At 44.8% G+C, this 26,683-nt stretch overlaps 1 protein-coding gene across 1 annotated transcript in view; it reads right to left on the bottom strand.

The window, feature by feature from the left end:
* Positions 1-6,572: 6,572 nt before the first annotated feature.
* LOC146188563 (dermonecrotic toxin SPH-like) overlaps positions 6,573-26,683 on the bottom strand; it is a 35,803-nt gene continuing 15,692 nt past the window's right edge. Inside the window, exons 4-5 of the mRNA XM_084605073.1 lie at positions 12,209-12,446; positions 6,573-6,783 (exon numbers count right to left, since the gene is read on the bottom strand). Of these exons, the coding sequence (XP_084461199.1) occupies positions 6,573-6,783; positions 12,209-12,446 (449 nt within the window). The remainder of the gene's footprint in view (positions 6,784-12,208; positions 12,447-26,683) is intronic.

Raw genomic sequence — 26,683 nt, forward strand, 5'->3', positions numbered from 1 at the left:
ACAAGTATGCCCTCTAACATCAACAAAATTTTGAAGAAGCACTTTAATATTACTGAGTAGAGAGAGCAACTCTCCAAAATATCCCCAAATCCTCCACGGGTAACCTATGTTAAGAAATTACAAAGTCCGCAATAAAGTATATAAACCACCTCCCGTAGGTTGCCTACTCTGCGGCAAAAGTCGTTACCAACAGTGAAAACACATGCAGACCACAAAACTGGCTAACAGCACACATTCCGCTTTCAAACATTATCTTAAAGAAAACCTTAACTGCGATTCGGGGAACGTTGTATACCTACTGAAATGTGGCCACTGCCAGATGCAATACGTGGGTTAAACCCGAACTCCCTCAGAATCAGATTCAATAATCACCGCTCACACACCAAGTCACTACCCGACCTTCCTCCATTTCAAACACACTAATCAAACAGGTCATGAATTTGAAAAACTAGAAGTTACTTGACTGCAAGGCAACTTCAGAACTAATTGCAACCGTGACCAACGCGAGTAGTATTTTATTAATAAATTTCTACAGTTGACTGTGGCATAAATGAACATCCCGTAATCCTTTCGTCCATTCGGAGTCACTAATCCATTGAAGCATCCCAAGTAACAGATTCACAGTGAAGATAGCCTCAGACCTGTGCACCTCCCTTTACTTAACTGCCTTCACAAAGAGATACAGCCGGCGAGGTCATCTGAGCTCATACCAAGTGTTCTGTCCATTTTTCTCCCAAATACTTCACTCCCAATATTGACCCCCCCCCCCCCCCCCGCCTCCCCGCTTCTCTTCTTTTTCTTCCTCCATCTAATCTTTCTTTTCTTACTCTGCCTGCCCCCATCTTTCCTGGCCGAAGATGACATTTGCGGGATCTCTCCTTTTTCAAAAAAACAATCATTTTTTCATCGCTCCCAGCCTTTTCTTGCTTTGTGCACCCGCCCTTACTCATGTTTCGTCTTTTCCCTCATTTCTCGCATTCAACAGGTCCCCCATGGTCGTCGCCTATCTTTTTTTTTTTCAACCTTTTCTTGGTGCGTTCCCCATTAGCTGTGCCTGTCCAATTTTCAAACCTTTAACACAGAAACTCAAGCGATGTAACCACAGTCTTCAGGAAGATCGGACTCCTTGCGAAACAGCCACGAAGTACCAATGAACGGTTACGCATCTCCGCTATTTCTTTCCTCAGCAGCCAAGAACGTCTTTTTCACAACTATACTGTTACGTGGCGGCAAGCAAGGACTGTACGACATGGCGACAGGATGAACGATGATTTATTGTCTGGCCTAGCGGGAGGTCTCCTCTCACTGCCGACCTTCTTCCCAACACTTCCCGGGGCCATCGAGCGATCGTCCCGATCAATTCATTGAAGTCAATTGTGACGTGATAGTTTAGATGTTCAAGCAAAGATTGAAGGGAATAATGCGCTTGCCACCACGAAGACGATGAACACGATGATGTTTGGGTGATCCGCCTCCCTTGGAGCTGTTCAACCATCCGTCACCAGAGTCCATGGAACCTATGGCTCGAGGTCACGTCGGGTGGTTGGGCGGGGGTTGCGTGTACACGTCCGGTTCCTTTGGGTGCTTCGTCTTGGTTCTGGTTTGTCTGCATGTTCTCCTTGTCTTCAGACCCGGGCTGGGGGCTGGGCGGTGGTAGATGGTCGGGTCTGGGCAGGAAAGGCTGGGGCGAAGCTGCTCGGCGATGTCCCAGGGCCCTCGGTTCATGGTCCCGGCTTACAGATGGCGTCGATGCTCCAAGACGAGGATGGGGATGACGTACGCCGCGCCTACAACCAAAAATGTTACGTGGCGGCAAGCAAAGAGGACGGCAAAACATGGCGACAGGATGAACGATGATTTAATGTCTGGCCTAGCGCTAGCGCTCCTCTCGCGCCACTGCCGATCTTTGTCTTCGCAACTATATATATATATATATATATATATATATATATATATATATATATATATATATATATATATATATGTATGTATGTATGTATATGCGCTACTGCACAGTTTGCTCACTCTGCTACTAACGCGCGAGCATTATAAATATAAACATTGCGCAAACCCCTTTCCACCCGAATGAAGCCTCTAGCAAGGAAAAGATGGCAGCTGACAGGGCCGGTGATTGGTGGGTATACGTTGTGGGGCACATTCTACTCTCAAAGTGACTTCAGCATCCCCGTAAGTTTTCACATCCCCTGTTATTTCTTTAAATACTGCAGTCACCTTGAACCGCTGGTATCCACAGAAAGATTTAGTGCACATTCCAGGCATGGTGCTAGCGCTCAAGGAGGACACACACGGCGGGTAGGCGGACAGGACAAACGCCGTGTGTGTCCTCCTTGTGCGCTAGCATCATGCCTGAATTCGTTCACCAACTAGCCCAGTTAAGTGCATTGACTGCACATTCGAGTTCCCTTATTTCATTTTGAAAAAAGTAACAATTCAATTCAGATACAGAAACCCGCGAGTACAGCCGTGCCGTGTCAAGGACATAGAAGGAAGACATTTTGAGTAGCTGAGTAGTTCAGCGTGTTTACGCATGTTCAGTGTGTTTGTGATTGATTGTTTCTTTGGACGCAGTTAAATAGCTGTTCTCTAAGATGGAAGCCTCTGATGACAAAATACTGAGGACAGCATAGACACACACACACACACACACACACACACACACATACATACATACATACATACATACATACATACATACATACATACATACATACATACATACATACATACATACATACATACATACATACATACATACATACATACATACATACATACATACATACATACATACATACATACATACATACATACATACATACATACATACCTACGTACGTACGTACGTACGTACGTACGTACGTACGTACATACATACATACATACATACATACATACATACATACATACATACATACATACATACATACATACATACATACATACATACATACATACATACATACATACATACATACATACATACATACATACATACATACATACATACATACATACCTCGCCAGACCGCCGCGCATATGCAGCCGCTGACCTGCCCAGCTCAGCCATTTGAACGCGTTGGAATTGACGTGTACGGCCCTCTTCCTAGCACATCAACAGGTAATCGCTGGATGATAGTTGTAATTGGTCATCTCACACGCTACGCCGAAACGGCGCCTTTGCCTTCTGATAAAGCCCAAGGCATTGTCTCGTTCATTCTCCATCATATCATTCTTCACCACGGGGCTCCCAAAGAATTGCTTAGTGACAGAGGTCCCGCCTTCCTTTCTAACGTTGTCGAAGCTCTCCTTCGAGGGCGGGAAACCGTTCACCGCGCCACCTCTGTGCACCATCCGCAAACAAATGGAATGGTTGAGCGTTTCAACCGCACCATGGGCGACATGCTGGCAATGTATATTGCTTCCGACCACTCCAACTGTTGCCGCGTTCTTCCATTCATCACTTTTGCTTAGAACTCTGGCACTCAAGCAACCTCAGGATTCTTGCCATTCTTCCTCCTGTACGATCGTGAGCCCTCTTGTACCACGAATACCATTCTCCTATACCGACCGGATTTTTCCAAAGTCACGACTGTTTCACAAGCTGCAATTTATGCTGAAGAATGCCGCCAGCTCAACCGGTGCTTCAGTTCTCATGCCCATCAGCAGCAGAAAGCCACCCGAGATCAATCTGCACTTCTTCCTGCTTACCGTACAGATTCTTTGGTCTGGTTACGGGTACCTTCCTCCAGTCCTGGCCTTTCAACAAAACGTCTGAGCAGGTATACCAGGGCCCCTATCATATTGTCAAGCAAACATCCTTCGTCAACTATCTCATCTAACGCCTATGCCATCCGCCGACCACTGTCGTCGCAACCGTGAAAAAGTACACAGTAACCGCCTGAAACCTTACTACGATTCTGTAATCGTCACATCACCACAAGTCGCCAGGATGACGCCGTTTCGCAAGGGGGAATTGTAAGACAATTATTCGGCTCTGAAATGTTCAGCGACTGATGCTGATGAAAGATTACGACAACGATGTTTAACGCCTGAAGGTCAGGAAAGACAACGACGACAACGCTCGCTCATACGCTCGCGCGTGTGCTGACACAAGCTCTTCGACTTATAGCCGAACGTTCTTTTTTCTGTTCATGGCGTAGCGCCCTGCGCAAGGTCTTCTACTACACTACCTTTTATTATGTAGACGTCGTTCAAATGTAACTTCATTCCGCTCTGACAGTGGTACAGGCACCGAATTCTAGCGCTAGATTGAACTTTTCGGCCCACACGAAGGCAATACCTCCTTGTTGTTTATTCTATACCTACACTCAAGTTTCCTATGAAGCTAATGCTGCGAGGCTACTATAGATGAGCATAAAAAATTAGAGGGCCTCTTAGATGTCTCCTAAGAGGAGACTGATGAAAGCCTACCCTTCCTATCCTATCATTTTTCTCTCATTGTTTGCCTCTTATCAGTGCCTCGTTGCAATGCTAATATTAGTATAATTGGTTTACAGGAAAGGGAAGGTTGAATATATGTCACATTTTCTCCGGTCCGGAAAGTCTGAGTTTGGACGGTACATCATCGGTCCTGTCGCGTGATGGAATATGACAGATCTCGCTCACAGATCTCACGTACCAATCTCGGGCACAACTCTCGCGCAAGATATTCCATTCCAGGAGTCTAGAAAGGCTTTGTCCTCAATAAATCAACGACACCTTCTCATGCGTTTGCCACTGAAAAGTGTATATAGTTAACTCCATGAAACTGGAGGGCTTAGGTACTGAACCTGAATGAATCGATTTCCGTGAGAACTTAAAAGCACGAAATTGCCGTCTGGGGGAAATGGAATCCGCAGAAGACATGTTGAGCGGCCACGTCGATGAAGCTGAGTAGAACAATATCGGTATATGGCATAGCGACACGAATGAGCACCCCCGCTACAATGATGTCAGGCAGTTCAATGAGACGTATATGGTTCACTGGGATCGCACAGAACACAGCAAGCTAGTGATCAATAACAATAAAATTTGCTTGCCTGGGAGGTTAACCTCACTTCTGATAGTGATGGCATTTTTTGCTGACTTGTAGAGAACGAACTGTCGCCTTAGCACGCATTTGAGACAAAAAGGCAGTGAAAATAACGCGCCATGAATACTGAAGAAGTACAACTCTAGAATTGCAATGGGCTGGCACATATGCTCAATTTACCTGAGATGGAACAAAAATTAAAAAAGAGGTTGAATAAACAAGGTATTGTACGTACTGCATTATCCGACAAAGTCATCGTTCACTGTTGACCGCAACAGCACATATGACCGGGGCAGATTTGTAAAGACTTGATGGCGCGTCTGAGTGTAAAAGTTGGTTGACTAATTGTTCTAGTAAACTCCGACTGGACGCCTACCATCAAGCATAGTATAGGTCCTGACTCAGAGCCGTTCTTGGACTCTGCCGTCTTCAGCCGACTGAGTAGCCACTATGCGGGCGTTTTTTCGGTGACTGCATGAGGCTATGGTATATTCGGATTAGGCTGGTAGGATGGCCGCAATCTATTGTCTTCCGGCCACTTAGAAAATAACGGCGAGAATGTTTCTACAACGCGATTGCGCAGCACGCAGTGCCTGCTTCATGGTACAGATAAAATAAGATGACGAACAGATTAAAGTTATGCCACAAAACTATAGTTAGTATGGGTGGGGCTTGCAATACGTCAATTCCCAATGCACTCGGAAATGTATTTGCTGAAGGCAGGTAGAGGCTGAGGGCTGGCTCCCGTTGTGGTCACGCTTTGCGAGTAGGCTGAGTTGTGCAACACGAAGATGTAGACCATGGGGTTTTACCAAGCTCTTAAGCCACGTTAAAACGGAGTTTATTCAGAAATACAGAAATCCAGAATTATAGAAGCTGACATCCATCACCTGAGGTGGGAATGTCCAGTGCTGAAGCCAAAGCGGATCCGCCACCTGGTGGCAGCTGGCCTCTCCCCTTATAATCCGCAGTCATATGGCGCTTAGACGCAGGAACCACCTCATTGTTCACTCCTTGTCTTCATTGCATCAGCCAACCTTTTTCATTTATTAGACCACACCCTTCATCCTTCATAGCATTCATTTTAAGCCCTGAGACAATAAACTTCGTGGAAAAAAAAACACCTTTTCTCAGATAAACAGCCGGCAGAATAATGAGAAAAATGGCTATCAAAACTCCTCCGCCATGGCATTGATTTCGCTCTAAGCGCTGTTAATGGGATTATAATAGCCAATGTGGTACCTGGCACATCAACTACATCCTGTGCTGAGCAGTGTACATTACGGAGTTATAAAGGTATAAATCGTTGACGTCTTATAAGATGTAATTGTGTTGGTAGCTCGTCTACAATTCTTCAGCTCATACCACCAGAATGTCGCTTATCGTATCAACCGTAAAGATGTCGTTTTTCGTGATGTTACACTCCAGTTCCGAAAATAAGCAATTTAGACGTAACTAAACTGCACTTTATTTCCAACTAGGACCCGATTTAATAGTAATGTCCAACAACATTCTTTGCTTTAATCGTCGACTCCAGGCACGACCTCAAGAACTTCATCCCCCATGTTAACAGGTTCGTTCCGCGGTAACCTTAGGGAAGGTGTCCAACCATCGAACCGTACAAACGGGTCGTCGTCTAGGGTAGCCAGACGCATCATCGGGTGGTACTTGTACTTGATCAGGTGGTTGAGACGGCCAGGTCTATTAGTGATGATGGCGTCCACGCCCCTCCTGCAGGTCATCACGCGCGTGCAGGAAAAATGTAAGAAAACTAAATAATGAGCACGAGAAAGAATCGAAGCAGTGCTAGGATAGGGAGTCAGTAGGTTCTGCGTGTCGGTTCTCAGCGCGCTACGACGCACTAATAATTGAACAAACGTAACAAAGACCGGACGAAAAGAACGCGTACACATAACTGTTTAATGAAAGTACAGCACTTGTTTTTTATACATTTTGTACACATGCTTTGTCGTGGGATCATGTGTATTATTACATATAATGCACATATAGCTGCACCTCTATCAGTTTTTGGTAAAAACAATTTCGGCTTTCATCAATGTGATAGAAGCGTCACTAAGACATTTCTCCATATCTAATTCAATTGCATATGCCTCTCTAATCTCCCTTTCAATCCTCTCTCCTGCATGCCCGATTATGCTCGTTCCAGCAAAGTCCAGATGACATCCATACAAAGCGCAATGCGTAGCTAGGTTCCCCGGGTGCTAAATCAGCCCACAATTTCTTGAGTGTTCACTTCTTTTTTGTTAATACTTATTCCGGATTGTACAATAGAATGTTTACCAGAAGATGCTGGAATCTTTAATACTGCGACTTTCGTATTCTATGTACATTCTTTTGTGGGCGATGTGGCATTTGCAGTTTTTTTTTTCTTTTTCATCCTTGCTTACCATCGCGCACAATTTTTGATTGATATACCTTATCGGGAAAATTGGGGTTAAGGGTGTTAGGAAAGAGCAATAGTCGGCCGTCCTCTGTCGCGGAGTCCGTTTGACTCAGCAGTGGCCTGCTGCACCAGCATGAGCTGATGCTGTGCATCCGAGTCGGCTAGAAGTCCTGCCACTGTTATGGACTAGGGCTATCTATTTTAGGCATTAAGGAGCTTGCCCTACACCCCCATATTGTGTTGTATAGTGTAGCAGTGTTTCTGCACCAGAAACATTCGCTTTTGTATTGTGTTGGGCATATCTTGTGGTACAGGGCTCTGTTTGGATATGTGTTTGTTTGTAGGCGTCTATGTGTATAGTGGCTTTTTCTCGGCTTAGTGCGCCATGTGGAAGTGCAGAATTTCTACGCCCCTCCCTACATGCTCGAATTGTTTCCCCGTATGTTTCTGGTGTTGTGAAAGGCTCTATCGATGGCTCCGCCACCCGGCTAGTGAAACCTCAGACGACGGCATCTACTCTAATGTTACCCTCCAGCCCAGGGTCGGGGACACAAACAATTGTGTCGCCTACTTGGGTCTGTTCCTTCTGGCTGGCCGGCTAGGAACTTGTTTACTATGCGAGGAATCCTGTTGTTTTGGAACGCTCGACAGGCAGCTTGCGAGTCCGAGACTATCCACTAAATGTGTTGTCTTCGGTTTTCTTCTGAGGGGACTAGGGCTATTGCCACCTCTTTCGCTGGGCGGATGCATTTGGTCTGTATACTTGTTCCGTATATGAGCTTGCCTCGTGAGTCAGTGACTGCGGCTGCGGTCGCCTCTCTGCCTTTGTGCCTCACTGCGTCGACGTACATCACAAAATGTTTTCTGTTCAGTTGTTTGTCAAGGGTTTTCGCTCTGGCATTCCTTCTGCCGTTATGATTAACAAGGTCCATATTTTTGGGCAATAGTCTGACCGTGAAAGTGTCCCTGATATGTGGTGCGAAACTTGGGGTTTCTTCGCCATTGTCGTCTTTAAGGGTATATTGAGTTTCGTAAGGAGAGCACTTCCCGTATTTTTCTGTTTACGTCCTCTGATCTGGGAGTCGGGCACAGCTTCGCTGTGTTCTTCGAAGATACAGTGCATGCCGAGATCGTCACACTTGCTGTTAGAGGCGTGGGGTGGCAACTCTAGAGCCAGTTTGTATGCCTTCCTAATTAGCACGTTTATCGTGTTCCTTTCCGCCTTGGTTGGTTTAAGATATGGGAGACTGTAGGTGAGGCGTGGGATGACGAGGGCTGTCACTATCCGTATTGCACAAGGATATCAACTGCTGTGGTTCCATGAATATAACAGGAATTTCACACTTCGCACCAATATTTTTCAGGCGATGGGATACTATATATATATATATATATATATATATATATATATATATATATATATATATATATATATATATATATGCGGCCTTACCTCTAGGTATTGCTTTATGGTGCTTTTTCAGCATTGCCGCAAGCACGGCGTTCGGAAATCATTTTGCTTCGGTTTGTCTACCTGCACAACGATGCGGTTCTGAATTTTCTGGTGGCACGATTTTTAATGCTCTGCCTCCTGCTGAGATAAAGCTGTGCTTCTTTAAACTAGTTTTTCAATGACCCGATTCGTAGCTCAACAAGGCTCTTTCATCTTTTGTCGTGTACGAACAGCATGTGTGCGTTTCCGCTTATTACATCTGAATATCTAAAGCTCTTGCTCCCCTTTCTCTCTTTCCACTTTCACTCCCACCCTCCTCCCTTCCCTTATGGCGGGGTTCAGGTGTCCACAGGAAATAAGTGAGACAGTTACCGCGCCTTTCCCTTCCTATGAACCAATTATTAATTAATTATTAACTTCATAGGTGAACGCTAGTCCTTCGAACGCTTTTTTGAACCATTTAACGACTTCAAGGACGTTAGCTGCACCGCTTTTTTCAAACAGAAAGCCAAATAAGAACTCATCGACATAGTGAAAACATGCTAAAATTACCCGTCGTTCTAATTTTACTTTCAAAGCGCGATTCCCTTTAGCCATGTAAATATTAGACAACACGGATGTTATACAGGAACCAATGTACAGGGTCGTCCACTTCTAGCTAGAACACGGTCACTGCTTTTAAAGCAACATTGTATCTGACGCAGGCAGGTATCGATGCAAGGCGATGCAAGCACACAGAGACACGGATGTGCTGCTTCACATGGCCAGCCACTTTAGATTACTGCGTGGCCGGGTCGGATGCAATGACACCTTGAAAGCAGTGAGCGTGTTCTAGCTAGAAGTGGACGAGGCTGTACATATCATCAGAATGTACGAGCACTTTTTCATCAAGCTTCTAAACTTGAATTTTAGGCACATATTAGCAAAGTTCAGAAAGCTTTCTATGCTTTTTCCGCACTCATTCTGAAAGTTTAAGCAACCGAATTGATCAATGCACACCTCTAACTCTGTCAGGATGGCTGGAGAAGGTACAGGGGTAGTTAAAAGTTTTCAGGCCACACGGTCTGCTTCTGAGCACTATAGTGAAGCAGCTACGACGCCCATAAATATTGAAATATGTGTGGAGTGTAAAATAAGCAATATTTTAACCTGTGATATGATTAATAGCTTTAATGAGGTATGAAGTGTCAAATTATACCGCCCAGAAGCAGAACCGGTGGCCTTGGAACTTTTGACTACCCCTGTACATAGATTACGAAATCATTTCACTCACAGCGTACCAAGACAGGACTAAACGAAGAATGAAACACAAACAAGCGCTGATTATGAACTGAGGTTTAAAGAAAAACGAAACAGATAAATACTCCATGAAGCAACTTGTCACTACAAAACAATTGTCTAAACGATATGTGGGCGGAAAAATATGGCATTTCCTTTTCTGGTAGAGACAGGGAAGGGCTACTGACGCAAGTCATGCCATGATTATGAATGTGGAAGGCCTCCATCACCTCTCGTGTCACCTTATCACTGTGCCCAACTAGCCCAAGTTTTCGCTTTACATAGATTACCAGACTAGCATAATTTACCAGATCTCCGTATCTTGTTGCAAATATTATATTAGACAATCCGGAATAAGTATTAACTGTAAGGAAAACAAAGTACCGACAGCGCTGCGGCATCGCCATCACAATCGCTTGTCTCAGGCACCCATCTCTGTGCCCTGCGGCTTGGTCCAACGTCTAGCGCTGCCGAACTACTGGCAGCGCTAGACGTTGGACCAAGCTATTAAATCTACATTTCACTTGGTGGAGGTCCTGGGTGCCGATCCCAGTACTTTGAGAACTCTCTAAAGAATAAATGAACACTCCAGAAATTGTGGGCACGTTTTCCACCCAGGGAACTTATCTACGCATTGCGCTCGGTATGGATGTCATCCGGATTTTGCCGGAACAAGCATATACGGGTATGCAGGCGGCGAGAGGATTGAAAGGGAGATTAGAGAAGCATATGCAATTGGGGAAGGAGATATAGACAAGTGTGTTAGTGAGCTTCCAAACACATTGCCGAAAGCTGAAATTGCTTTATCAAGAATGATAAAGGTGCGCCGACATGCTCATTATATGTGATAATCCCATGACAAAGCATACGTTAAAAAACGTATAAAAACAAGTGTTGCATTTTCATGAAACACTTGTCAGTTCGAGTTCTGGGGGTCCTGTCTGTTTTACGTTTGTTCAATTGTTAGTGGTCGTAATACGCTGAGAACCAACGATGCCTCCGCTACTTGTTTACATCGCAATTTGTGCACTGCGATGACAACCAGGAATATTACGTCACTTCATTATGGTTGTGCATCTAATAGTCCAAGTGCAATAAGCAACGCAGACTTGTTATTAAATTTTCACCTATGACCTGGTTCAGATAACAGCCGGTAAAAAAAACTGAGTTTGCTTAAGAGTGGCTTGAAGGAAGAATAAACCAGACAGCGCGTTTATTAGCGCCTTATCATTGCGGGAATTTTGAACAATATTTTTTATGCTTATAATTATTATCACTAAAATCCGTGATACATCAGTTAGAATCTCAAGCACGTCATGCGCACCACAAAGCGTTTACTAGGCTCCCCCCTACCACGCCTGGTGTCAGTGACCATTCGTGCCATATATTTCCGCGAACCTGTATGTCTCGCAAAAAATATAAAACGCGAGATAATTTGCCTGAAGAAACGAAGTTTTAAAGACCGAGACACTCGCTACAGACAGCCAGGAAAACGTATCTTTCCGAGCTTAACGAAAGATAAAAACTGCGAGAATGCGGCGGATCTTCAGCACATCAAAACGCGACAAGATCAGTACTTGTTAGAGTATACCGCATTCCGGCTACAAAAAAGAAATGGTGGTGCGAGCATGAACACAATGTGGCACGCATTACTCTCACTGAAACATTTTTAAGCCCAAAAGCCTGAATAAAACAGAAGTCAGGTGAGCCGGTTCCTATATAAAAGCAGCTAGTCAAACTTTCCCCAGTGAAATAAAATTCGCAGAGCCACGTCTCATAATGCCGCCAAATATGAGTTATTTGGCAGTGTCACTTTCCTGTAGTTCTGCAATGCTTCTTTCTTGTTTGTATTCATACAGCACATTTATGTTGTAACCGCGCAAAATTCTAACGTTAGTAAATAAATTTTTATTTTCGCAATAGGTTCACTGTCAAGAACAGACAACAGTTCTGCCTTTAGAAGCGAAAATGTTCTGTACTTTTTTTTACTGGGTTCATAAGCTCATCCTGGTACCACTTACCGCAGGGAGCGTTCCATCTGTTCTGGAAGGTCGACGGTCCTATGATAGACCTTTTGTATGTAGCGTAAACGGTCTTCAGTGTCACGCTGATCCAGGATGGTCTGCAGCCGTTCATCGTCTCTGGTTTCCATCTTGCACGTGGAGACGCCATCTCCCAGCCAGTAGCGTCCGTTTCTGCCCATTCCGTTGTACATGTTCCTCAGGCCGTCTAGGTCCCAGTCGTCCCGGACATCAAATCCTGCGCCAGTTAAGGCAGAGACACGTATTGTCTTAACTGTAGCTGGAAAGTTGTATGTCCATGTGGTAGAAAGTAAACGCGCACGCAGGATCACAGCGCAGTAGACGCTGGGCTTGGCAGGAGGTTACCAGGAACGAAGAGCGTATAAGAGAATTTTTTCGCCCATTTACGACACGTGAGTGAGCTTTACATGAAGGATTGATTGCAAGAAGGAAACAATGTATCAGAAAGATTCATTACTACTAAGTGGCGGACATGCAACCTTTGCTACACAGGTTGCTGAAGCCTTAAGGTTACATTATAGGTTACTGTGTTTAGGGTGTACCAAAGTGGCCAGAATATATTGACCACTTCTGCTTTACCGATCAGCGAGTTTTGCACAGCAGTATTCGGGAGTTTATGGACGGGCAGCCCTGCAGATCGGATTCTATCTTAATGCACTGCTGAGAGCTGCAATGCGAAATGACGCATTTATCTGGAGCGTCGAATCCAGAACGAATGCGCGTGAGGGATCAGGGCCTTGCGTATAGTATTATCTCACGTTGGCGGCGAAGGCTTTCGGGTACCTGCTAAATTTATACTATCAGTCATTTTGATTTGCCTACTACTTTTGCAGTCCTTTCTTGACTGAGTCACATAGGTGGTCGTTAAAGCAGATGGCTCGTGACTTATGAGTAGTATGCCTATAAACATCAAGTAAGCACTGAGGGAACAAGTTTAAACACTGTTCGTTCGTATTTGTGCTATTCAGCATCCTAAAGCCACACATCAGATGTTGGGGAAGGAATAACAAAGCAATATGTAGTATATTATGATTGCCTCAAATTTTTTATTGTGCCCTGACACACAGCACTCGCATGCTTCCGTATTTTGCCGCTGCCACCGCAATCGAACTCGCGACTTGGAGCCCCTACACGGCAGCAAACATAAATAAAACAAAAAACATGAAACGAAATTATCAATTATGTTGATCTCGAAGCAGAGGAGAGCTTCAGCGACGGAAGCATTGTAAATAACTTATTCGTGGTGGTAGCACAACATCAGTGTTAGCTTTCCTTACCGATCGTCCCCCTGCCTCTCTTCGAAATAGGTAGCTTGCTCCGCGTATCTCAATTGACCAGGATTCACCACTTGCTGATTTTCTTATCTGCGTAACCGCCCTTATAAGGTTCTTGCTTGCCGAAGGGTTTAAACTTTTCTGTTTTACCGCAAATGCGTTAAACACCCCGTTATGCAGAAAAGATGCATGCAGTTGTCGGCGTTGTGAAACCTCGCGGGCATGGCTGCCTGGCAGTCGGTAGCTGGCCGGTGACATAGCCGGGAACAGATTGGTCGGCTCTCTTGTTGACGTCACGAGACCACGTGACCTGTCAGGCGCTGGGAAATCAGGCTTCTTGATTTTGAACGCAGGGCGAGATGGAAACTTAATATGCCAGGACTCTTTAGTAGTAGGACAGCTTGGTTAAAGCTGAATTATCCCTTAGGCTACACTTTACCCAATTCATGCGGATGCACCTGCATAGCTCATGAGTATCCTGTCTTACTAATCCCCTAAGGGTCCTGGAAGGTTCGATTACCCCATCTGTCGCAAATGTCAAACCAGAGATTGGCAGTTCTTGTTATGTTACGTGCTCTCGTGACGATGACCGCCTTGTCGACCAATCATACGCCCTTCCCCCTCACCTATTGGCATCCGCCAAAGACATGCAAGTCATTTTTCGAGCGCACCATAAAAACATCGACAGCATGGGATTTTCTAACAAAGGGTGCCTACAATGTTACCGCAGAAAAGTGCTTCTGTGCCTAAATGCACACCCAAGAGCCTTTTCTCGCGGCCCGCGCAGAAACGCCGCTAGAAAGAGTAACCGCTTCTGTCTGCTACAGACTACGTCATAGTATATGGCGCCGCTGGCTCAGCAAGCTGGCTGGAGAGAGAAACGAAGGACGAAGTGAAAAGGGAAGGAGGAAATGCTATTAGCTTACTAAATTTGAGGGTTATAAGCATTTTTTAAACGTTGTAAAAATAAATAACCTGTAAGAAGCACCACTGCTTCACAATAAATGCAAACATTGGTCAAACAAAGCCTCTAAGAAGAGAGTCCAAACTTTCAGAAAACTAATCGGTTACTGCACGGTTATTGTTCTTCCACTCTGGTTAGAATGATTATGTACGGCTTACAGGACATTTAGTGTGTTGCTATTTTCAATGCCGGCTGTTTTTGATAGATTCACTAATTTTTCTCTTTTTTCCGTAAGACGGTCAGCAGCTACACTGAACAATATCTCGACCTCTGCACTACAAGGAAGAGCCGTATTGTAAAGTACCAAACCGTTTCGGAGCAACTTGTGCACAAATCCCTCTAGTAGCACCCCCGGCTCCAGCAGAACTCTTGCTTTCCAAGGGCCTTAAAACATATACATGCCTTTATTAAGCACCATGTTCAAGCTGTGGAGTTGAGTGTAGGTAAGAGATTTCAGAAGGTCCCTACAGCTTCTTGCCGTTGCATTTATTGGGACTGCAGCTGTTGGGACACGGCGGTGTTAGCGAAAAATTAACATAGCGGCCCTTACCCGCAGCCGAAGGGTCGTTACTTTGACGCGAAGGAAACTTCTCCCATAGCCCCACTGCATGCCACATTGGTGGGGTTGCCAAAGCACATACTTCATTACATCTTGTTGTTACTACTGATTATGGATATTGGATTGTAGGTCGATTGTAGGAGAAACCACATGTATCATCAGCAACGCTACCGTATGAAGAAATTAAATGAAAATTAATAACTAAGCAAAAGTTGACATTTCGAGGTTAACTGCTTACAACGCATTTAATTAACTCCACGCGGGCACAAAGCCTCGCGTCGGCGATAGACTGTCGACGCGCTCCTCGTTCGTATAGTGCGCCGTAAAGATTTTCCCACTTGCTTGACTGACTAAGCGCGCACAAGACTTTCCACTTCTGCCTATTTTCCAACTAGTTCTTCACAGCCACCGTGGCCGCAATAGGGACCTGGTTGCATGTCGTCTGGGGTGGGCGCCTCTCGTCAGACGTTGGCATATGCTTCGCCCTGCTAGTGCGCGTTAAATGTTATCATGTTCCGTATTATGGTGTGCGTGATTTTCTCTTCATTATCTCCTTGCTTCGTTTCCCCATGCCTCTTCGCTAGAAGAAGCGATTGGTCCCTTTAATGCGAAGTTCCATGCGAGAGTAGCTGCATCTTTTCGTGAATCAAAACGGGCTTACACCTACGATGGAGGTCTCATGGTTGCGGAAGCTGACATCTGTCAAGAGAGCAAGTCGGGTGTTCACAGATAGTGCACTCTACAAACAAAAAACAAAAAAGATTTTGATCCTTCTCGTCGTTGTTGCACAGTGCTGGGCAAAAAGCTAATATGCCAAAAAAAAAACAGTGAAGCTGGGAGACGCTTATGGGTACTCCACACATCCAACAATCCACCCAGCAATCTCTTCTGTTGCCGGTAATCTCACCTGTCAACTACCACTTGCAGAAGTCACGCTCATTATTTTCCCTTCATGACACCAATACAAACCACGCCAAAGCCTCGTTTTCTAAAGATACTTTAACGCAATCGCGTAAAACGCGGTGCCATCGAAGTGACCCTGGCATACGTGGTAGAAGTCTTCCCTTTATTGAATAGTTGTTTGGCTCCCATTCCTGATTTTAAGGGACATTGCGCTATTTTTCCCGCAGCTGCGTGAGGAGAAATAGCCGAAAGGGAATGTGATAAAAAGGGCAAAGCTGGAAGAGAAACTGGTGGGATTAGAAAATAGGCGAGGACGATAAGCACACAGGAGAGCGCAAAATTGGCCAAACCCAGAGGTACAACCCAAAGCTAGCTGCACTGTATTTTTGAGGGTGCAAAAATATTACCTTAATGAATGAGCGGTAGCTTTCTTATTAGTGCGTCGCAGCGAGAGCTAATAAAGACCAGATGCAACGTTGCCCCAGCCGCTCCCTCCTGATCTGTCGTGGATTGCCCGCTTCACAGGTGCCATAGCAACCCTGAGGCCAGCCGTTGTCGAGGCATCGAAGCGACCGGCATACTTTTCAGCTATGGCTGTTCTCGCTCGTCGTCTCGCGCATGTCATTTCCTCTCAAGGCATCACTGGTGGACCTTCATGTGATGCGAAATTTATAGCTGTGCTCATCACAATCGCGGCGCAGCCGTTAGTAGACGTACTATCATGAGCAATATGAGCAAGAACACACGAGCGCGAGGCACATAGCCTCGAAACCCACTTGGGGCGATACGGTGCGGCCGCTGTGGGAAACAAAAGGGGAAGGGCGCTGCGGTTCCGTTAACTGTTCTCCCTCCCGCCTTACTAGCATTGCTGCGAAACGGCAGCTGATTGCGAGGCACCGGCCGCTAGCGATGATAAGGCGGTTCTGAAGCGCAGATTGTGAACCATGGTATCTGTAGTTCTGCGCCAGATACCGCTGTTTACCTTTTCGTTTCTTACTTTTTCTTTCTGGGTGTGTGGCAAGCATGCTGCAATGAGCTTTTTCTGGTCGACGTTTTTTTAATGGCCTAATTTTAATGCGCTTCTGTCCTTTTGTGTCTTTCTTCCTGTGGTGTTTCGTCAGCGCTATAAGAATCAAGATCATGTACCAACTAACCCGTCAAAAAGTCCTGCTGCATGATATGGCCAGTCACACGCAAACGTTCAAATCTCCGAAGAACATAAAAATGCCTCATCACTTCCGACAGGGTGTCTTGCAATCAGCTGCCATTTCGCAGTAATGCTAGTAAGGCGGGAGTGACAACAGTTAACGGCTCCCTTTCCACTGTTTCCCACAGCGGCCGCACCGTATCGCCCCAAGTGGGTTTCGAGGCTATCTGCCACGCGCTCGTGTGTTCTTGCTCATATTGCTCATGATAGTACAGCGTTCGAATGGTGCCATACCTGCGGCCTAAATCCCTCGCATCTAGTCTGGTTAGTGGTATAAATTCTAACTGGACATGTGTGCCTTCAACTTTATGCCCTTATTACCTAACTACAGCACGTGACCTAGCGCAGCGGGCTTTTTCGGAGGAGGAGGAGTGGAGTGGGAGCCGTCACAAGGGAAGGAGGAATGACTGAGGTGGCGTTGTCACTTAACCTGCAAAGGTACAGAGGGCATCACGCTAAACGTAGCGGTTGTGCGCACGACGCCACTAAGCAGGCTGACATAACTGGAATCCAGCGTACCCTCCCCCCCTACCCCACAACAAGCCTTAGTCACACAACAACAACCACAAGAACACCATGGGAATCGGGTGCTGCTGTGCGAGCTACCTTTCGTCTTATACGCGTAGGTGGTCCTAAGTATGTCGATATGTTTTATGTTTCGTCCAAGCTCGACACATGCAAGCCACACAAGATAGTCCACAAGACCGCTGACGACAACTTCCTTCCTCGAAGTAGGCTGGCAGGATGAGTACTTTCTCAACTTTCGCCCTAAAAATTTGCGCTGAAGCAGATAAACTGAGGTCAGGTAGAAATGTTGTGTCAGCAACTGAGCGGCCGTCGGGAAGCCTGATATGTATATAAGACGCCATTCAATAGTCTTTCGCGTCAACGCCGGCTAGAACTTTCTCTTCTCGGAAGCCGTGAGAGCGGCAAGTTGGCTGATGGATCTTGCGCTTAGAACCGAAAGGAGCGACCTTTTGCTGCTGGTTTGACATCTCGGATCGACAGGGCGAAGCGGAGGTGGATTCTTTTGCTGTTTGCTGCCACATTGTTCTGGCACAGTATATTTTCTCTTCGCATTATGACTTAGAAACACATAACGAGAATCTGTAGGTAGGTTCACATAGTAACGTTGGAAACTCCTTTACTAAGAAAAGTAAAAATGTTTCTCTTGGCGTTGTACTATATGCCCCAACGACGGTACCATGCAGTTATCACCGGAAAAATCCGGTGGTTTGTTTGGGCGTAGTAAATATATATTAAATCAATAAGCCTTGATACTATTCAACTGTCGCAATCAGTCCACTAGAGTAATTACTAAAAAGTGAGCCACAAGCGAGTAAACCCTCCCACGTTTTTAACCTGAACGCAAGAGCGTCGACGGTCGAGTTGATAAGCGCCGTAAGACGAAACAGCGGCGAAATGAGCGAGAATAAGCGCGTGCGCGCTATGAGTACTCCGGTGCAGCTGTCCTCTGCGAGGCTCTTCTGGGAACGGGACCTCACCCCTGCTTCTTTTGAACATCGTTATCGTCATCATCCTTTTTCTTTTCTGAAGGCTTCCATCAAGGTATAAATAAGCGGTCAGGTGGTAGCGCTATCGCTGTATGGAATGCGATATACGCCCGCTGATAATACTACATGCGTATCAGCATTTCTTTTCTTTTTCTATGGGTCACGTAGCGCTTTCCAGCGGCAAATTAAAGGGCAGGCGGTACCACGAGGCATTTTCTAATTTCTTCCTAGCGGCGTGCAGCAAGCAGAAGAAAATGCAGTAACGTACAAAAAAGCAATGGGGTTGGATCCAGTTCCCGTAACAGCCTGGCAGAGGACATATATTATGTTGAGGCATGAAAAGGAGAGAAAAATAAAGAGCTTCTGCCCGTGCCACATAGTATAACGGGCTCCTGGCAGAGGACAGCTGCACCGGATTGCTCACTGCACGCACGCTCGTATTCTCGCTCATTTCGCCGCTGTGTTCCGTCCTACGACGCTGATTGACTCGGCAGTCGATTGCTCGTGCGTTCAGATTAAAAAATTGGGAGGGCGTACACTGTGCGATATGCATGTTGTATTACAATGCATAGGAATATAGCAACTCTGTGTCCTATTTCTTACCGAGCCTTGTAATCACGTCAGGCATGTATTGTAAAACGGTCTTGTTGGTTCCAAGGATTACTAGTATGTCAAGGTGATTCTTCACTGATACCAGCACGTTCAGTATGTTCGGCGCAGGAACTGCAGAGAACAGGTGAAGTGAAGTGATAGCAGATGTGAACTTTACATTACAAATGGCTGTTTCGCGATTGACTGAAAAAATGTACTAAACTAACCTAGCAAAAATAATAATAAACCCGGATAGCCTTATTCACTTGGCCTAGTAGATAATGCAGTAAAGAAACTTCGACGATTATTTTGGTGAAGCTTCGGTGGTATTGTTGAAATCACATTCCTTTGTCATATTGCCTGCCTCTTTGAAGCACAGATTGGTTCAGCCATTGTCTCGTATATAATCTATGCCCAGTCATAGGCGCCGGTGTGAAAGGACTAAGATCGTTGCGTTCAGGGCCAAGGTACAATAAAGAAAAGTGCTCTGTTCGTTCAGACATAAGAATATTATGCCTGCATTAAAACTAGACCCTAAAACAATTCCACGGAGCACTACGGACTGTTCAAGTGCAGTAATACAAAAGCATGTCCAACTTCTGCCAATTATGTTGCTTTATGCTCTCTTCTTTATGACGTTGCCGTTTCTCACACGCGATCTACGCAATGAATCAAGGCCACAAATTCGAGGCTGAATGCTCATTTGCTACTACCTCCCAAAAACCGCACAATGCTGCTACACTATGTCGGTTTACGTCCACCACACTAGATGGCGCCACGGGTTCATTTAGAGGGATATTTTCTTTCTTTAATTTAGCATTTTCATGTATCGAAATGCCCTCGTTGCCCTTGAAACTATTGGGGGAGGTTTTTAATTTTTCTTCATTAAAAAAATACAAGAATGCGCTTAAATCTGCTTAAGAACGGTAATGGCGAAAGCCACTTTGCAGAACTTTATGTAACTGCATGGTATTGTTCCTACTGTCATCATCACCGCTATCGCTGCTGTTATCACTATCAACTAACTCTATTGTCGCTGTCATCGCTATACCACCACTATGATTATCATTATATGCCGTCATTAGCATCGCTATTGCCCTGCAGGGGTGGCGCAGTGATTAGGGCGCTCGACTACTGCGCTAAAGGATGTGGGATCGAATCCCGGTCTCAGTGGCCGCTTTAAGATGGAGGCAAGAAGCAAGGCGCTCGTGTCTTGTGCGGTATCCGTGCACGTTAAAGAACCCCACGTGGTCGAAGTTTCCGGAGTCCTCGACTACAACGTCTCAGCCTGAATTGCTTTGGGACGTTAAACCCCAAACACCAGCCAAATAAACCAACATTAGTACCGCTACTATCCCCATTATTATTGTCACTAACTGCATCGTCATTTGACATGGAAAGAGCAGGAACGTTAAACCACGTGAATGAAGATACGTTTCTCACGTGCCCGGCGTGGCGTAGTTGGTTAGCGTGTTCGGCTGGTGATTGGACGGATAGGAGTTCGATTCCCTGGTCCTGGCTTGTTCATCACGCGTTTAGGGGACACCGACTTTCTGCGCAAGCCACTGATGAAGCGAGAAATGCTTCCGCAATAAATGAAATTGCGATGGACTTTAGCGACTCAAGTAGTGAAATGCGGAAGCCTTAGTGCCGCATTCTGTTACGCAACTGACACTAATAAGTAAATAATTAGTCATTAGTTTATTATTATTTATCGAATAAGTAGGTAAATATTTAATTATTCACTAATTAATTAACAATTGTAACACTTGTTTATCATCAATTAGTGAATAAATAAAAATGAATTCGTGATAGATCACTGATTGACATACGGCCATATAAGGCACGCGTTCGCGCATGCTGTGGTGGTCCTCTATGATTGGTCTAGACCTCTATGACATCATCCCGTCTCGGCCAATCAGAGCCGCCGCGAAAGCGGGACACATTTTGTCCACGACAGCATCAGCCATTAAAGGCTTTCACCCTAAAGTCCCTCCGATGCTGGTGCTGCTCATTGCCGCCCCGTAGCGTGTAGAAAACTAACTGGATGAGCCTGGCGGCGCTGTCAGATCGTCTCTTTTACCAAGCGTTACTCAGCCAGTGTATAGGAGGTACGGATAAATGGAATGTAAGAGCGCCCCCTTTGAAACAGAAAAGGGCAGTTTCAACTATGCTCGTTTTTTTATATTTTTCCTTAAACCTCGAATGCTGTTATTATTGCGCTAACCATTTCCTCATTGCGGTTACTGAACTTTAATTTCTACCTTTCCAGGAACCCTATGCCACCATTCTGGCTTTCATCAATAAATATCGCTCTTTTTCTACCTTCAACCACCGATTCATTCACTCAATCAGTGATGTCTTAATCCCAAGGGTATCAGGGAAAGTGACTGCGCCTGCCATCGAGGTTCGAATGGATGCCATCACAGTAGAGTAAAAAATATTAAATTGTTTCTGAGGATTTGTTGCACACAGCACATGTTTCACCCCCTTGGTTAAATTTCTTTTTGTAGCCGCGCTTTCTAGACACCCTGATCTAACTTCTAAAAGCAGTTGCTGTCTCTTGAGTCAGTAAAGAAATATTGACTAGCTCTGCTTTCATCATCTCGCTCCAAAAAGGAATGCGGTCCTTTATGGTAGGGACGGATGGAACATAAGAACGTCTTATTTGAAACGGAGTGGTGGCAGTTTCCACCGGAGCCGCGCCGCGCTTCATCGCGGAGACCACGTTTCCACTATGATTGACTTTGTTTTTTTTTCCTTCATCTGAAGATGTCCGGGGGTACATGGTTTGGAATAGCAAATGTGATGGTTGTGAATCCCCGCCGACGTTAGGCTCCGAATGAAAAGCAGTTTTGTGCCCCATGACCCACCGAATATTTTCATACCGCGTTGAACCTTCTGTGTCAAAAGGGTGACCCATAAATTTTGTACAAATGGTTGCACTACGGGTCCAACCTAGATACGAGACGAAAGTATAAGCCTGGAGAAAATTTGGCTGTTCTTGGCCTTACGGGGCTTGGACGGTAGGTCAATGCCGCTTGCGGCTGGGGCTAGCCAGCTATCGAAGTTTTATCTGTTGTAGGCCGTCATTGCACCCGCCGCCGCTTAAGTGGTGGACGACCGCTGTTGCGACGCGCGCCCGTGCGTTTTCTTTTCCTTCTTAGAGTCGCCACAACAACCTATAAGCCTTTAGGTATGAATTACGGCACCGCAGTATCACTACAACGCATCCGTTGCTGCGAGGCAGCTGTCGTGTTGTCACGTGGTATGGTTTAATTTTTGTCGCATGGGATGGTACCGCTTTGGTCACATAATATATATATATATATATATATATATATATATATATATATATATATATATATATATATATATATATATATATATATATATATATATATATATATATATTTAAACAGGATGTCACACAACTTTCCCGATTATCTATTTTATTCCAACAGTTTCGGACGGTGGACCGTCCTTCTTCAAGGTAGAATTGAGATACTCAATTCTACCTTGAAGAAGGACGGTCCACCGTCCGAAACTGTTGGAATAAAATAGATAATCGGGCAAGTTGTGTGACATCCTGTTTGAATTTAACTCTGGCCCATTATTAACCAGCAATCCATGTCTATATATATATATATATATATATATTAAAAGCGAATGTACGCTTCATTTAAAGAAACATTTTATTGGATTGACGTTTCGACCAGAAGCTGGCCTTCATCAGGAGTGCGAATGCAAGCGATGCAGGTAGGTTCTATATGCGAAGAGTGCAAAAAGAAACAGGTGGCGCAGAGGCATACAATGGCATTGCAGCGGTGGGTAGGGTAAAAAGCAGGTGCAAGCGGGGAGTGAAAAAAAGTGTGCAGGTGGGGAGTGCAAGAAAAAGAAGGACGGCACATGGAAGGAAGCACAGTAATAGGTATGACCACAGGCGAAGAAAGAGGAATTGTGTTCCTTCATTGTGTGTATGGTGAGGGAGGCTGACATTCCTTCGGTCTACAGGCAGTACTCTTGACTTGGCAGTTTGGGTGAGTTTGCGGCAGGCCAAGTACGTTAAATGTTCTCGCATATACATATATATATATATATATATATATATATATGCAGATCAATCAAGGGGAAATGAGGGTGCTCGTTATAATGCATGAAGGAAAGAAGCCAACAGTCGACGAGGCCAAGGAAAGCGTTGGGGATGGTACTTCAGGTCTTTTTTTTTTTTTTTTACTTGGATAATCACAGAAATTAGTAATGTGATTATCGAAGTAAAAAATTAAAAAAAAGACCTGAAGTACCATCCCCAACGCTTTCCTTGGCCTCGCCGACTGTTGGCTTCTTTCCTTCATATATATATATATATATATATATATATATATATATATATATATATATATATATATATATATATATATATATATATATATATATATATATATATATATATATATATATATATATATATATATATATGAATTGTTGCTATGCAATGGCCTCTCTGGGTTGCCGTTATTAAACTATGGCTCACATAGACATGGATTGCGGAAAATATGACCTTACTAGAGTTACAAGTAGAGTTAGCTTTCAACAACTGATCCACTGATTTTATTCCAGGTTAAATAACAACCATCGGCTTCTGCATTTCTACTGCACAAGCAGATGGTCTCATTATTCCACAGAACTATGAAACGGAATGAACTCACGGATCAAATCTTTAGCACAGATCATTTCAGTATCAAAGAATTTCCTCAATCGTCTCACCCTTGATGTTTAAGTTTGTATTGTGTTATTAATTTTTCTTCACTTACTCTATGTAAGGACTTTTTTTTCAAGTGGAACTTAACATGTATACTGTTTTTTTTTTTTTAATCTGCACTCCACGTTTCTTTGGCTTCTTAAGAGCCGTTAGATAGATTTTTGTACTCCTAAAAATCAAATAATTCCGGGAGATAACCGACGCTGAGAGGTACATTTCACATATAAATAGCCCTACTAAAAATATACATCTTTCAACCTCCTGCAAGCACCATGCGTCGCACTAAGGCTGTTGTGAACCTTTAGAAAAATTCTTATGTCATGGAAGCAGCTTTAGCGGCATGGGCGATTGCAAGGGTTCGTGCGGTGACCTGGTAACTCAGAGAATTAAGCAAAATATAACTGAGACGTATTTTCTACCATTCACCGGCTGTTTCATGCCCACTAATATAATCGCTGTATTTTTGGCAGCTCGAAAAACAACGCTAGCTAGGCAGCGTTCGCGTGGAAGGGCTTTCAGTCACCATAGAAACAGGCGCAAAGCAATCCAATTAATGCACGCAATTTTATATGTTTCGAAAATTTAGCTAGTGCAGGGGGCTAGAGAGGCGAGTATTTCTGCTCCAATGATTCCAGAAATGCTCGTTAGTGACTCCAGTGCACCTTAATGTCGAGCTAGTAAGCATATATTTTTGGCAGGCTGTCGCGGCTTTGTGCCCTTATCAGTAGAAATTTTGGGCAGTGTTAGCCTGCCAGCAAGAGAAATTAGTTGTCGTGAGGCTTCTCACAAAGGCTGCGTGCGTATTCAATTTTCAATGACTGCAGTTACAAGGGAGAGCGAAATCATATTGGACTGACGTTTTTACTTCGCATATTGCAAAACACATTTTTATCGGTGACAGGAGAGGATTTATTGCGCTCATGTTTGTTTGTTTGTTTGTTTGTTTGTTTGTTTGTTTGTTTGTTTGTTTGTTTGTTTGTTTGTTTGTTTGTTTGTTCAATGTTTTTCTCAATCCCTTTGCAAACGAGTAAATAGGGCACCAAAGTAAAGCACAGTTCCGCAGACCAGCCCTCGTTGAAGCAATCCATGACGTTTGCTACCGCTCTCACCTCCATACCAGAGATCCCTTATAAGTCTATGAGCAAGATCTGCACCCGCATGAAGTTTCTGATCCCTTCTAAGAACATCGGTCTTCAGGTGCAAGACTATAATAGCCAGCGGGTGGCTGTGAATGCCTGAAACAGAGAATGCGCGACAGAGGCTCGGTTAACAACTAGCCGCACCGGTCAGTGACATGATATGTTTTGAGAGATAAGTAATCCAGAGCAGAGCTCCTCATTATTAAAGCAGTAATCACTCATTAGCGTCCACACGATCACCACCGTGAGATATAGGAAAAGCTGTAAAGCTTTCACGGAAACTTCGCAGTTAAAAAAAATTGTCCTGGCCCTGTTTTTATCAGTAACTCCTCATTAAGAAACGTTCTGCAAAATAGATTTAGGTTCTTTTTTTTTTACCAATGAATGCATAAGGATACCCTTTTTAGATGGAACAACAGCGCTTCAACATTCTCCCCAACATCTCGCGAATTACTTCCTTACTTCCTTAATTGAGACGAGGCAACGGTCATTCGTGAAAATTACCTGCCTCAGATCTCACTGAACTGCACCAAAGCTAATCAGCCAGCGCCAAAACAAAAACGCACAACAACCCAACACACGAGATCCTCCCGCATTGTCGAGGTCAAATTGAACTGTTCTCGCCATCACGGCCGATGTCAGCAAGGTTCAGTTAGCTTCTACCGCGTCAGCTGTCTCCAACTTCTATTTTTTTCGATCTATCGGACATTGTATTCGTTCCTCGACCACTTTCTTGATCCTGTTTCAACATGTGTGAGGCAAGGCGCCACTGTACAATGCATTTCGCTTTGACTGTGCTCCACGTCTTCTTTCTCTTCCCCTATTTGATCCCCTTATCCCTTTTACCCAGTGTAGGTTAGCCAACCGGAGGCCTTTCAAGTTAACATCCCTGCCTTCTATCCTCATACCTACCTACCTACCTAACTACCTGCCTGCCTGCCTACCTACCTACCTACCTGCATACCTACCTACCTGCATACCTGAATACCTACCTGCATACCTGAATACCTACCTGCATACCTACCTACCTACCTAGCCTACCTAACCTACCTACCCACCTAACCTGCCAACCTACCTAAGCTACCTACCTGCATAACCTACCTACCTACCTACCCACCTAACCTACCTACCCACCTGACCTACCCACCTACCCTACCTACCTACCTAACCTACCTACCTACCTAACCTACGTACCTATCTAACCTACTTGACTACCTAACCTACCTACCTACCTACCTACCTACCCAACCTACCTACGTAACCTACCTACCTACCTACCTACTTAACCTAACCTACTTACCTACCTAACCTACTTACCTACCTACCTACCTAACCTACCTACCTAACCTACCTACATAACCCACCTGCCTGCCTACCTACCTACCTAACCTACCTACCTACCTACCTACCTACCTACCTACCTACCTACCTACCTACCTAACTGCCTGCCTGCCTGCCTGCCTGCCTGCCTGCCTGCCTGCCTGCCTGCCTGCCTGCCTGCCTGCCTGCCTGCCTACCTACCTACCTACCTACCTACCTAC

This window comes from Amblyomma maculatum, chromosome 5, assembly GCF_055883805.1.
Source record: "Amblyomma maculatum isolate TAMU_Amacu chromosome 5, ASM5588380v1, whole genome shotgun sequence".
Classification (NCBI taxonomy): Eukaryota; Metazoa; Arthropoda; class Arachnida; order Ixodida; family Ixodidae; genus Amblyomma; species Amblyomma maculatum.